Below are 14,554 nucleotides of genomic sequence, written 5' to 3'. Positions count from 1 at the left end.
ATTAAGAATATATAATAATAATGGCATATATTAAGAAATAGTTGTTTATCTGTTTATTTTATTTTTTTTATTTTTTAGGTAGGGCCTTGCTCTTTCACCCAAGCTGGAGTGCAGCTGTGCGATCTTGGCTTACTGCAACTTCGGCTTCCAGAGTTCAAGCGATTCTCGTGCCTCAGCCTCCCAAGTAGCTGGGACTACAGGCACACACCACCACGCCCAGCTAATTTTTGTATTTTAGTAGAGAAGGGCTTCACCATGTTGCCTGGGCTGGTCTCGAACTCCTGGCCTCAAGCAAGCCCCCCGCCTTACCCTCCCAAAATTCTGGGATAACAAGTGAAAACCACCTCCCCTGGCCTAAGGAATCGTGCACTTTATTGCTATTTCTTTTAAAGGTCTTGAAGAAGCCGGGCCCAGTGGCTCACGTCTGTAATCCCAGCACTTTGGGAGGCTGAGGCGGGTGGATCGCCTAAGGTCAGGAGTTCGAGACCAGCCTGGCCAACATAGTGAAACCCCGTCTCTACTAAAAATACAAAAAATTAGCTGGGCATGGTGGCGCACGCCTGTAATCCCAGCTACTAGGGAGGCTGAGGCAGGAGAATCGCTTGAACCTGGGAGATGGAGGTCATAGTGAGTTGAGATCATGCCATTGCACTCCAGCCTGGGCAACAAGAGTGAAACTCCGTCTCAAAACAAAACAAAAAAAGGTCTTGAAGAACGAATGAATTGCTTTACCTGTAGACCAGAAAGAGGTCCAGTGTGATGAGTAAGGTGAGACCAGGGGAGAGTAGCAGATAAGAAAGATATGCATCCACCAGACTGTGTAGTGCATTCTAAGCCATAGTATGAAGTTCTGGATTTCTTCTAACAGGGCCATTAGAGTTGTTTTGCTTGCAATTATGGAAAAGCTTTAATTTTCATTTTCTTGAAAGGGGAAAAGCTAAAAACATTTGGTTTTAATTGCAAGAAAAAGGGTGTTTGATACTGTAATTGTCATTGGCCTCCATGTAATTATTTTTTTATTTTTTTATTTTTGAGATGGAGCCTCACTCTGTCACCCAGGCTGGAGTGCAGTGGTGTGATCTCGGCTCACTGCAGCCTCCACCTCCCGGGTTCAAGCGATTCTCATGCCTCAGCCTCCCAAGTAGCTGAGATTACAGGTGTGCACTGCCATGTCTGGCTAATTTTTGTATTTTTAGTAGAGATGGAATTTCACCGTCTCTACTAAATATGTTAAAACGCCGTCTCTACTAAAAATACAAAAGTTAGACGGGGTTTCATCATCTCTACTAAACATGGTGAAACCCTGTCTCTACTAAAAATACAAAAGTTAGCCGGGCGCAGTGGTGGGCGCCTGTAATCCCAGCTACTCAGGAGGCCGAGGCAGGACAATCTTTTGAACCTGGGAGGCAGAGGTTGCAGTGAGCCGAGATCGCGCCACTGCCCTCCAGCTTGGGAGACAGCAAGACTCTGTCTCGGAAAAAAAAAAAAAAAAAGAAGTATCTTCAGAATTTAATTTAGACATTTTGCCTGCATCAATTGGTCAGACAGATTTATGCTTTCTTTGCTAGATGTTTTAAAGTCATAAAACTGTTGCTTCCGTGATATTTTTAATACTTGCTTGATTTGTGTATAAGTTAAAACTATGAGGTCAGGCTGCGGGGCTCCCCTGAAACCTTGCACACATTTTGATATGAGCTTTTGTCTTTGGCTTTGGGCCTCTGGATTCTGAGATCTAGACAGGTGGCCATGGTGAAGCCTGGAAACGTGTGTGTCTGTATCACCTGGACTACCAGCTGCATGTAAAGCTGAGTGCAGTATGGCCCTGTCCTCCCTGGCGCAACTCCGCATCCTTATCATGTTGGGAGGGGTTGGAACCTCCACCATCATCTTCACAGCTTTATCCTCTGTACTGGGCTCTATACCTGGTATGTAAATCCAGGACACAGATGGGCTCTGCCCTTCATAGCTGTCCTGGATGCCACATGGATACTCAGGAACAGGGTGACTGGGGTTGGAGAAGGACAAAGGGATATTGGGGAAAGTGCCTGTGTCCAATATCTGAAAGGCCTTGGTTAAGATGAGACTGGCTGATGCAGGGTTAGGTTAGTTTTGTGTTTTCTTTGCTCTTTATTTATTTATTTTTTGAGATGGAGTTTCACTCCTTTTGCCCAGGCTGGAGTGCAATGGCATGATCTTGGCTCAGTGAAAACCTCCACCTCCTGGGTTCAAGCGATTCTCCTGCCTCAGCCTCCTGAGTAGCGGGGATTACAGGTATGCATCACTACACCCAGCTAATGTTGTATTTTTAGTAGAGACAGGGTTTCTCCATGTTGGTCAGGCTGGCCTCAAACTCCCAACCTCAGGTGATCCACCCACCTTGGCCTCCCAAAGTGCTGGGATTATAGGCATGAGCCACCACGCCCAGCCACTTTTTATTTTTTTAAGACAGGGTCTCACTCTGTCACCCAGGCTGGAGTGCAGTGGCAACATAATAGTTCACTGGAGCCTTGAACTCCTTGGTCTCCTACTTTAGGTACACGCCACTACACCCAACTAATTGTTTTTTATTTGTTGTAGAGATGGGGGATCCCACTATGTTGCCCAAGCTGGTCTCAAATTCCTGGGCTCAAGCGATCCACCTGCCTCAGCCTCCCAAAGGGCTGAGATTAGCAGTGTGAGACACTATACCTGGTGGCTTTGTTTTTTCAAAATAAATAACTTTCTAGAATGGAAGGGGCTTAATGAAAATAAATAAATAAATAAATAACATAACATAAATGGCTAGTTTTGCTTTCCATAAGCAAATGAAATACAGTTGTTAAGAACAAGTAAATTAGATAACTGTGAATGGGATAAGCATCTACAAATAAACTTGTTATAGTTTCAAAAACTTTTTCAGTAATTTAAAATCTTAAAGTCATGCTGTATTAAATGAAGTAATAGATAATTATAAATTGTCCGCATTGGCTGAGCACAATGGCTCATGCCTGTAATCCCAGCACTTTGGGAGGCTGAGACGGGAGGATTGTTTGAGCCCTGGGCAACATAGTGAGACCCCATCTCTTTTTTTTTTTTTTGAGATGGAGTCTTGCTCTGTCGCCCAGGCTGGAGTGCAGTGGCGTGATCTCGGCTCACTGCAAGCTCTGCCTCCTTGGGTTCATGCCATTCTCCTGCCTCAGCCTCCTGAGTAGCTGGGACTGCAGGCACCTGCCACCATGCCCAGCTAATTTTTTGTATTTTTTAGTAGAGACAGGGTTTCACCGTGTTAGCCAGGGTGGTCTCGATCTCTTGACCTCATGATATGCCCACCTCAGCCTCCCAAAGTGCTGGGATTACAGGCGTGAACCACCATGCCTGGCCCGAGACCCCATCTCTTAAAAAAAAAAAAAGTAAAATGTCTGAGTTATTTCTAAGTGAAAATACTGAAACATTAATTATTAAACTTAAGTTTATATACTTTGATGTCTTTTTTCATTTTTCCCACTTATTCTCAAGTTCTGTTTTTTTTTGCATTTTTTTGATGTCTTGTTTCATACGATATAGAAAGCTAAATATATTTGGATTCATTAATAACACATTGAGAAAACATATCTTTTTAGAAATTATTAAGTGGCTGTTGTCTGCAAATACTGATATAAAACAATTCAAAATTACTGACTTCCTGGGTTGTCACTAGAAATTAGGGTTACTAAGAGTTAAAATTCAAAGTAATATATGTAATTAAAACTACTGAAAGTAAGAAATAATTTTGTGGCCGGGGGCGGTGGCTAATGCCTGTAATCCCAGCACTTTGGGAGCCAAGGCGGGCGGATCACGAGGTCAGGAGATTGAGACCATCCTGGCTAACACGGCGAAAACCCGTCTCTACTAATAATACAAAAAATTAGCAGGGCGTGGTCGTGGGTGCCTGTAGTCCCAGCTACTAGGGAGGCTGAGGCAGGAGAATGGTGTGAACCCGGGAGGCGGAGCTTGCAGTGAGCCGAGATCGCGCCACTGCACTCCAACCTGGGCGACAGAGCGAGACTCCATCTCAAAAAATAAATAAATAAATAAATAATTTTGTATACAGAGTACGATAAAAACAACATATCTTTTTAGTGAGGAAAAGTTAAGTCATGAGTATATGTGCTTTTGTTTAAAAATTTTTGTTTTGGCTGGGCACGGTGGCTCACGCCTGTAATCCCAGCACTTTGGGAGACTGAGGCGGGTGGATCACAAGGTCAGGAGATCGAGGCCATCCTGGCTAACACGGTGAAACCCCATCTCTACTAAAAATACAAAAGAAATTAGCTGGGCATGTAGTCCCAGCTACTCGGGAGGCTGAGGCAGGAGAATGGTGTGAACCCAGGAAGCGGAGCTTGCAGTGAGCCGAGATTGCGCCACTGCACTCCAGCCTCAGCGACAGAGCGAGACTCCATCTCAAAAAAAAAAAAAAAATTGTTTCTAGCCACTGAAACAATAACAAAAAAAATGAAAAACTTTTGCCTAATTAAAGGTTATTTAAAGATTGTCTTAGAATAAATGTATGGCACTTTGGGAGGCCAGGGCGGGTGGATCATCTGAGGTCAGGACTCTGAGACTAGCCTGGCTAGCATGGTGAAACCCCATCTCTATTAAAAAAAAAAAAAAAAAAAAAAAATTTAGCTGGGCGTCGTGGTACGTGCCTGTAGTCCCAGCTGCTTGGGAAGCTGAGGCAGGAGAATCGCTTGAACCCGGGAGGGGGAAGTTGCAGTGAGCCAAGATTGCAGCACTGCACTCCAGCCTGGGTGGCAGAGTGAGACTGTCTCAAAAAATAAAAATAAAAATAAATGTATGGAAAAATGTATACAAAAATAAATGGATATAAAAAGTTGGAGAAAAAATTTAAAAACTGTAAGAGGTTATAAAAGGCTTATGGATTTCTTATGTGGTCAAAGTTGACTGAGACTGGATCTATTTGTTTATAAGGTTTTATTATTAATATTTATTCATTGTTTGTTTTGTTTTTGTTTTGTTTTGTTTCGTTTTGTTTTTAAAAGCAGGGTCTTGATCTGTGACCCAGGCTGGTGTATGGTGGTGTAGTCATAGTTCATTTGTAATCTCAAATTTCTGGGCTCAAGCAATCCTCTTGCCTCAGTCTCCCAGGAGGTTAGGACTACAGGTATGTAGCCATGCCTGGCTAATTAAAAAAACTTTTTTTTGTAGAGATGGGGTCTCGCTAGCTGTGTTGCCTAGGCTGGTCTTGCACTCCTGGCCTCAAGAGATCTTCCCACCTTGGCCTCCCAGAGTGTTGGGATTACAGGCGTGAACCACTATGCCTGGCCTTATGGTTTTATTGAAATTTGCTTTAGTAATACACTGATACAAAACTAAATTTGGTTCTCTCATTTGAACATGATTTTCTGGTGGTATTAATAAAAGATAGTAAGCCAGGTATGGTGGCTCACACCTGTAATCCCAGCACTTTGGGAGGCCAAGGCAGAAGGATTGCATAAGCCCAGAAGTTTGAGACCAGCCTGGGCAACATGGCAAAACCCTGTCTCTACCAAAAATACAAAAATTAGCTGGGCATGGTGGTTCATGCCTGTAGTCCTAGCTACTCTCGAGGCTGAGGTGGGAGGATGATTTGAGCCTGGGAGGCTGAAGTTGCAGTGAGCTGAGATTGCGCCATTGCCCTCCAGCCTGGGTGACAGAGCCAGACCCTGTCTCAAAAAATAAAATAAAATATAGTAAAAGATTTTGTTCACTTTTTGAGTAAATTGCAAAAGAAAGAAGAGAGAGAGAGAGAAACAGATTGTGTGCCTCATGCTGTCTTTAAACAATTTTTTAAAAAATTTTTTGGGCCTTACTCTGTTGCCCAGGCTGGAGTGCAGTGGCATGATCTTGGCTCACTGCAACCTCCATCTCCTGGGTTCAAGCGATTCTCCCATGTCAGCCTCCCAAGTAGCTGGGACTACAGGTGCGCACCACCGTGCCTGGCTAATTTTCGTATTTTTTGGTAGAGACAGGGTTTCACCATGTTGGCCAGGCTGGTCTCAAACTCCTGACCTCAAGTGATTTGCCTGCCTCAATCTCCTAAAGTGCTGGGATTACAGCTGTGGCCCACTGCACCTGGCCTGATTAAATTTTTTAGTTAAAAATATTTTTTATAAACATAGTCTCACTCTGTTGCCCAGGCTGGAGTGCATTGGCTATTCACAAGTGCAGCCATAATAGCTCACTGCAGCCTTGAACTCCTGAGCTCAAGTGATCCTCCCACCTCGGCCTCCTGAGTACCTGGGATTATGGGCACAGGCCACTGCATCCGGCCCTGCTCTCTTTGTTAGATCTTTTCATTATTTGGAAAACTGAGTCTTCTCTCTATGAAAAAGTGAAGGATTTTGCTTTATAAAATCTTTTTTAAAAAATACTATGGAATGCTTCACAAATTTGTGTGTCATCCTTATGCAGGCACCATGGTAATCTTTTCTGTATCATTTCAGTTTTAATATTATGTGCTGCCGAAATGAGCACTGCTTTGTAAAATCTTTTAAATTTTCACTTTGGCTAAATGAATAACTGTTATTTTACAGTGACCTGTGATCTTCTTTTGATCAAATGTCTTAAAACTTTCGTTTGTTTTCATTTAAAAACAATTTTTTTGAGACAGTGTCTCACTCTGTCACCCAGGCTGGAGTGCAGTGGTGCAGTAATGGCTTACTGCAGCCTCGACCTCCTAGGCTCAAGTGATCCTCCCCCCTCAGTCTGCCAAGTAGCTGGGCCCACAAGTGCACACCACCAACGCCTGGCTAAGAAATATTCTGTAGAGACAGAGTCCCCTGATGTTGCCCAGTCTGATCTCAAACTCCAGGGCTCAAGTGATCTTTCCACCTCAGCCTTCCAAAGTGCTGGGATTACAAGTTTGAGCCACTGAGCCTGGCCTTTTCTATTTTAATTGAGTGTTTTTATCCTTTGACATACTTGACAGGCTTCCCAAAGTCAAATTTCAAATTCTAAATTAAGTCTTTTTGGCCTCAAACTAACCTTAGGTTATCCCAGAATGGCCCCTGGAAGCCTAAGAGAGACATATTAGGCTTATTTGATATGTAAATTATACAGGAAACCTTTGCATTACATTTATATGAACATGTTATTAATATGTGTTTTAAAAGTATATGAGATTCCTAAAAGTCTGATGTGTCTTTTTGTATGTTATCAGTCATAATTATGGCTACTATGTAAACTTGTTATAGACTACAGAAAAAAACAAATTTCCTTGTCAATCGCATCATTGTTGTAAACTCTTACCAGGTCTTTCACCATAGCCATTCTAAATCTTCTTGTTCGTAGTAAATTGCTTTATTCTAATGTTTTTTCTAAATGATCTTTGCAAGCAAATATAATCCTAAAGCATTGTGTCTTCAAAGAGGTTTATGAAAAGGATAAAAAGTCTGATACATACTCTGGAATACAGGCCTCTGTTGATTATTAAGTTGGACTGAATAAGAACTTTAGAAACTCCAATGGTAAAAACTGGACTTAAAATTGCTAATTTATCAAGTAGAACAAAAATTAATTACATGGGACGGAACTGATGAGGACTGAAATGATTTTAATGACTTTTTTGCTTGAAACGTTGCTTTTTATTATTATTTTCTTTCAGAGTTAAGAAAACTTTTTTCTCTGCATTATCTGTAGTTTTATAGCAATTTGGTAACTTTTTGGTATATTTTGTGAGTAAAATTGAAATATTTATCTTTCTCTCTACCTGATATCTCCAGAATTAGGAAACTATTCATGAGTATTCTTGTTTTATGGCAATATATTTATTTGTATAAGCTCAAGAGGAATCTGTTCTTGTAAAAGAACACACTTTTGGAAACATTGGCTATTAAAAAGGATGTACATCGGCCAGGCGTGGTGGCTCACACCTGTAATCCTAGCACATCTAGAGGCCAAGGCAGGAGGATTGCTTGAGGCCAGGAGTTCAAGACCATCCTGGCCAACATTGTGAGACTTTGTCTCTATAATAAAATTTTTTTTTAAAGTAAAAAAAAAAGGGCGTACATTGTATCAGTCAGGGTTCAAAGTGGGAAGCAGAACCACTAAGATATAATACATATCATCTATATCTATATCTATATATGTGTGTGTGTATGTCTATACATATATATATTTTTTTTTAAACAAAGAATTGGCTTATGCAATGGAGGGGGCTGGTTAAGCAAGTCCATGGTCTGTAGGGCAGACTATCTGTCAGGAAGGGAAGAACCAGAAAATGGAGAGCAGTTATAGACCCAGCTGCTGTTTGGAGTTTGACTCAGGGCATGCCCATCTCTTTATTATTTTTTTTTAATTTTTAATTTTTTAAAATAGAGACAGAGTTACACCATGTTGCCCAGGCTGGTCTCAAACTCCCTCAAGAAGTCTGCCTGGCTCGGCCTCCTAAGGTGCTGGGATTACAGGGTTGATCCACTTTGCCAGGCCTAAATCTTTTTAAAAGGATTTCTACTGATTGAGTCAGGCTCACCCAGGATAATCTTCTTAGATCAATGTCAATTGACCAGGGACTTGAATTGATCTGTAATCTCCTCACAGCAGCCCTAGATTAGTGTTTGATTAATGACTGGGAGAAGGTGGGTATATCATACACAAGATTGCTGCCTTCTCTTTAGTTCTTCTAATTTAGCCTAACCAAATTGACATTCAGGCTAGATATGGTGGCTCATGCCTATAATCCCAACACTTTTAGGAAGCTGAAGCAGGAGGATTGCTTGAGTCCACTAGTTTGAGGCAAACCTGTGCAACATAGTAAGACACTGTCCCCACAAAATATTTTTAAAAATTAGCCGATGTCGTGGTGTGTGCCTGTAGTCCCAGCTACTCAGGAGGCTAAGGTGGGAGGATCCCTTGAGCCCAGGAGTTTGAGGATGCAGTGAGCTATTGCTGTAGTCTCAGCAATGCACCAAGATGTAACAGTTTCTCATTGTCTGAGATAACACCTGGAGTTATTTGTCCTACCTCCAAGATGATTAAGGAGCGCAGACCCAAAGGTTAGTTTAGAACGAACGTTTAATAAGAGAAAGAAGAAAGCTCTCTGCCAGCAGAGAGGGGGACCTGAATGGGGTGCCCCCTATGAGGCTGGGGTCCAGGGTTTTTATGGACTGGGAAGGGGAAGGAATGTGCTTTGTCCCCCCACCCCGCTACCCTGGGGCTTGGCCTGGTACTAATCAGGAGCTGAAATGATGATTCATAGATGCTGCTTAGCTTGGCTCGGGACCTATCAGGAACTGAAGCGAAAGTTTGGCCCTGGACCTTGGCCCAGGACAAATCAGGAGCTGAAGTGATGATTCCTAGAAGCCGGATTTACAATCCAAATAAAGGAAAGTAGAGTGCCCACCGGAACCTACTGGAGCCCACTGTGCCCATACCCACAAAAGGAAAATAAACTTTTTTTTCCCTGGGAGCCCATTGACTATACAAAGGACAAAGGCATTTCTTTGTTCCTTTATGTGAGTGAGGAGGAGGTCTGTGCAAGTTTTTGTCCAAATGGGCTGGAGATTTTTCTATCTGTGGAGCCGTGGGCATGTCTCCAGGCACAACACCCTGTGCTAGTTCCCTTATTGGTGCCTGCCGCTTGAATTTTTTCCCAGGCTGCTTTTTATGTTATGTGGGGATGAGGCACTGACCCATGGGCTGGGGGTTCTCTGGGGACCCTTCCCTTGCTATCTACCTAAGGCAAAATCTAGCTGACTCCTTTCACTATGATGGTGCCGCTGCACTCCAGCTGCACTCCAGCCTGGGTGACAGAGCGAGAGCCCTGTCTCTAAAAAATAAACCCTAACAAATTGACATTAAAAAAACTGTCTAATCTGTCATAGGACTGAGTTTAAAAGAGAAAAGGTGGCATGGTGCAGTGGTTCACGCCTGTAATCCCAGCATTTTGGGAGGCCGAGGTGGGCGGATGACCTGAGGTCAGGAGTTCAAGACCAGCCTGACCAACATGGAGAAACCCCGTCTCTACTAAAAAAAAAAAAAAGAAAAGAAAAAAAAATCAGTCGGGTTTGGTGGTGCATGCCTGTAATCCCAACTACTTGGAAGGCTGAGGCAAGACAATCACTTGAACCTGGGAGGTGGAGGTTGTGGTGAGCACTCCAGCCTGGGCAACAAGATCAAAACTCTGTCTCAAAAAAAAAAAAAAAAAGTCACATTATTTATACAAGTATTTTATTTTCTACAGAAAGATAATTTGCTTTTACAAACTACCAGGAAGTTTTACTTGTTCATTCACTCGCTTAAATGACATTTTAGAGCACCTACTGTGTGCCAGACACAATAGTGTAGGCTGTACTCTCATTAAAAAAAAAAAAAAAATTATGTAGCAACTGGCACATAGAAGGTGCTCAAATATTTGTTGAATGAATATGCTGTTAACACACCGGCAGTATTCACTTCCCTAATTTAATTTTGGCACATAGTATTCTCGTAGGCTATTATCATTTAGATGTAGTATGCATTGTGCAGCTTCAAACAGCAAAATTTCACATCTTTCTCCCAGCATACCACTAAATTCACACACCTTAACCTGTTTGATTTTGCCAAAGAATTCCTGGAAGTGCTGTGTCAACAAATAGCAAATCTAGAAGCAAGATAAATTATATTGCTGATTAGTTACAATATTTACAGGGTGTCACTAGGGGACATTTGAAGACTTGATTCTCTTGCTGAGAGTGTTTCCATAAATCTATTTTCCAACAGATCTAAATTTCCAGTCTTGCAGTTTTCCACAGTTTGAAGATTCTAATTTCCTGGTCCCCTTCCCAGGAAAGGCAGTTAGGTTAAAACAAACAAACAAAACCTCACACCCCATTTACTTGAGTAATGAATTATTGTTGTGACAGGTAATCCTAACCCCTTGCAGCTTGGCAACTGCCTCTCCAGGCAACCTTCACCCAGCCCCTCCGGCTGGGGCCGCCACAGTTTCCATGGCGACGACGTTGTTTCCAACCGGTCAGCGACCGCCCTTCTCCAGCTACTCGTTTGAGAGCCGGTGGCGTTCCGGAGGTTTCTCCCTCGTTATCCCCCTGCCTTTCACCTGAGGAGAGGCTCTGACTGTCTCTCTCTCTCTGGCGTCTGCGCAGCGGGGAAGTAGTGAGAAACAATCAGGTACTTGTTCTCTGCTTTTCTCTTCCTTTCTCTCCCAGGGCAGGTATCGCGATTTGGGTGCCAACTTAAACACTCTTTCAAGGCAGGAATCTCCAAATCCTGTAGGCATTCATGGCAAATATAGTTGTTATCACAGTACAATTTTTTTTTGAGACGGAGTCTCGCTTTATCGCCCAGGCTGAAGTGCGGTAGCGGGATCTCAGCTCACTGCAACCTCTGCCTCCCAGGTTCAAGCGATTCTTGTGCCTCAGCCTCCTGAGTAGCTGGGATTACAGGCGCCTGCCACCACGCCCTGCTAATTTTTGTATTTTTAGTAGAGATGGGGTTTCACCATGTTGGCCAGGCTGGGCTCGAACTCCCGACCTGAGGTGATCCGCCCGCTTCGGCCTCCCAAAGTGCTGGGATTACAGGCGTGAGCCACCGCGCCTGGCTCACAGTAAAATTTTTGAGCATTTACATGACATTTTATATTTGCCATGCATCAAGTATGCCTATTTTTTGCTTGATCATAGCATCACTTTCTTGGAAGGCAGCAAGACTAAGATATCATACTGATGTTTAAAAATATTAATGATTGGCTGGGGGCGGTGGCTCACGCCTGTAATCTCAGGACTTTGGGGGACCGAGGTGGGAAATCATCTGAGGTCAGGAGTTCGAGACCAGCCTGGCCAACATGGTGAAAGCCTGTCTCTACTAAAAACACAAAAAAGTAGCTGGGCGCGGTTGCGCACCTGTAGTCCTAGCTACTCGGGAGGCTGAAGCAGGAGAACCACTTGAACCTGGGAGGCGGAGGTTGCAGTGAGCCAAGATCGCGCCATTGCACTCCAGCCTGGGCGACAGAGCAAGAATCTGTCTCAAAACAACAACAACAACAACAAAAAAAAAACCATTAATGACGTTAAATATCAGCTTTTACTGGGAAGGGGATCATCCCTCAACAACTGGATTTGTTGTGGTGGTGGTGGTAGTGGTTTGCATCTTGGGAAAATTTTGCACCCAGAATGCTACAGCTGTAGGGATATTTACAGAGCATCTAATTCAATTCCTTAGTTTCATCCATTAGGAAACAAGCCCTGAAGGGGAACTGACTGGCTCATTGCTTCATAAGTGAGTTTTAGAGTTCTAACAGGAATCCCTGCCAGCTTACCTCAACTGTCATTCTTTAGACTAATACCATACTTGGGAGGAAGATCCAAAAGTGTCTAGAATTTTATTTTTGGTATTGATATGTTAGATATGTTATGAATGTATCGAGGCTTGCTGACATAATAATGGCTTTATGGACTTTTTCTCCTCAGAGTACAGAGTATTTTAATCTTTAGGGGATCAAGATGTCAGATGCAAACAAAGCTGCCATTGCAGCAGAAAAGGAAGCTCTGAACTTGAAGTTACCCCCCATTGTCCATCTCCCAGAAAACATAGGCGTTGATACACCAACACAAAGTAAGCTGCTCAAATACAGAAGATCCAAGGAGCAGCAGCAGAAAATTAATCAGTTAGTGTAAGTAGCATATTAGTAGATAATTCTTGCTTGGAATTCAAGTAAAATGATTAGTGTTCATATTCTCATAAAAAGTTTTAACTGTGGAGGTTGTTCATGGGTAAAATACTATTTTCAAGTTAATTAGAAAAACAATTGAAAAGTAATTGTAATGGTAGCAAATATTATACACTGTACACTGACAGACATTGTTCTTATCACCTATACTTCTTACAACAATCCTATAAGGTAGGTACTATTGTTAGCTCCATTGTTTAGATGAGTATACTGAGGTATAGAGAAGTTAAGTAACTTGCCTAAGGTTGCACAGCTGGGATTTGGACCTGGTTGGTCTGGTTCTAAAGTTCACATTCTTTAAGCACCACATTATTCCTCCTTTCAATATATTATAACCATACTGGTCCCTGAAAGTAAAATCAAATAACTGAACCCCTACAATTTGAACACATACTTAATAAAATATCTTGAAACTACTTATATTTGAAATTTTTTTGCTACAAAAGGAAACAGAGTTCAACATCCTACTCACCGCCCCCCACCAATTTAGTGGAAATTAAAACTAATTTGGGTACCTGCTGCCAAAGGCTGTGATGAGGTTGGTTCAGTTCAATTAGACAGTTACTGAGAATTTCCTAGACACCCGATTCTGCTGGTTTCTAGGGATAAATAAAAAGAAAAATACATGGATTTCATTTACAAAATTCCAAGCCAACACTTAAACTATAAAATGAGGTTTTCTCTTTGGTGGATTTCTGTTTCCCTTTCTACATTCTCTTTCCTTTCTTGGTCGGCCTTATTTAAAAACATTTTTTTGCAGCTAAGTATCATTGCCAATTTAATAATTTTAATTTTTGCTAATTTTACTTTCCTTACAATTAAACAGGTCTATTAATCATATAACTTCTTTAGATTTACGTTTGTATTAGTCCAGCAATAATTTACTCATATTTGAATATACATTTATAGGGTATATAAACTAATATCAGTATATGTACTATTAGAGATGCTTAAGTATTCAAGACTTAGACAGAAAAAAAAAAAGATTACATGCCTGTAATCTCAGCATTTTGGGAGGCCACAGTGGGAGGATTGCTTGAGCCCAGGAATTTGAGATGAGTCTGAGCAAGGTAGTGAGATCCTCATCGCTACAAAAAAAAAAAAAATTAGCCAGGTGTGGTGGGGCATGCCTGTGGTCCTAACTACTCGGGAGGCAGAGGCAGGAGTATTGGTTGAGCCCAGGAGGTCAAAGCTGTAGTGTGCAAGATGTGATGGCATCATTGCACTCCCAGCAATGAGCAATGGAATGAGACCCTATCTCAAACAAGCAGACAAAAATAGTCTTAAAAGAAAAAGAGAGGCCGGGTGCAGTGGCTCACACCTGTAATCCTACCACTTTGGGAGGCTGAGGTGGATGGGTTACCTGAGGTCAGGAGTTCAAGACCAGCCTGGCCAACATGGTGAAACCAATCTCTACTAAAAATACAAAAAGTTAGCTCGGCGTGGTGGCAGGTGCCTGTAATCCCAGCTATTCAGGAGGCGGAGGCAGGAGAATCTCTTGAACCTGGGATGGGGAGGTTGCAGTGAGCTGAGATCACACCACTGCACTCCAGCCTGGCTGACAAAACGAGACTCCATCTCAAAAAAAAAAAGGGGGGGGAGGGGGGAGAGATGCATTCCTCCTTCATTCCTAAGATTCTATTCAGTGTTTCAGTAGATTTAGAGTAGAGAAGGGAGTTCTCTAGGAATTATACATTGTTCCTTTTTTTTTTTTCTTTTTGAGACAGGGTCTTGCTCTGTCACCCAGGCTGGAATATAGTGGCACGATCTCAGCTCACTGGAGCCTCAACCTCCTGGACTCTCGTGATCCTCCCATCTTAGCCTCTCAAGTGGCTGGGATTACACGCGTACACCACCACACCTGGCTAATTT

The 14,554-nt window shown here is 42.5% G+C and overlaps 1 protein-coding gene and 1 non-coding gene across 2 annotated transcripts in view; one reads left to right on the top strand and one right to left on the bottom strand.

Annotated features, from left to right (window-relative positions):
- DNAH12 (dynein axonemal heavy chain 12) overlaps positions 1-14,554 on the top strand; it is a 262,414-nt gene that overhangs the window by 748 nt on the left and 247,112 nt on the right. The window contains exons 2-4 of the mRNA XM_054682010.2: positions 2,173-2,271; positions 10,860-11,124; positions 12,423-12,625. Of these exons, the coding sequence (XP_054537985.1) occupies positions 12,456-12,625 (170 nt within the window). The 5' untranslated portion in view covers positions 2,173-2,271; positions 10,860-11,124; positions 12,423-12,455. The remainder of the gene's footprint in view (positions 1-2,172; positions 2,272-10,859; positions 11,125-12,422; positions 12,626-14,554) is intronic.
- On the bottom strand, positions 6,385-6,492 carry LOC112208743 (U6 spliceosomal RNA). Its single transcript, XR_002943319.1, has one exon. It is a non-coding gene; the product is annotated as a U6 spliceosomal RNA (small nuclear RNA).

The sequence above is a fragment of the Pan troglodytes genome, chromosome 2, assembly GCF_028858775.2.
Source record: "Pan troglodytes isolate AG18354 chromosome 2, NHGRI_mPanTro3-v2.0_pri, whole genome shotgun sequence".
In the NCBI taxonomy this organism is placed as follows: Eukaryota; Metazoa; Chordata; class Mammalia; order Primates; family Hominidae; genus Pan; species Pan troglodytes.
This window is presented reverse-complemented; position numbering and strand designations above follow the sequence as displayed.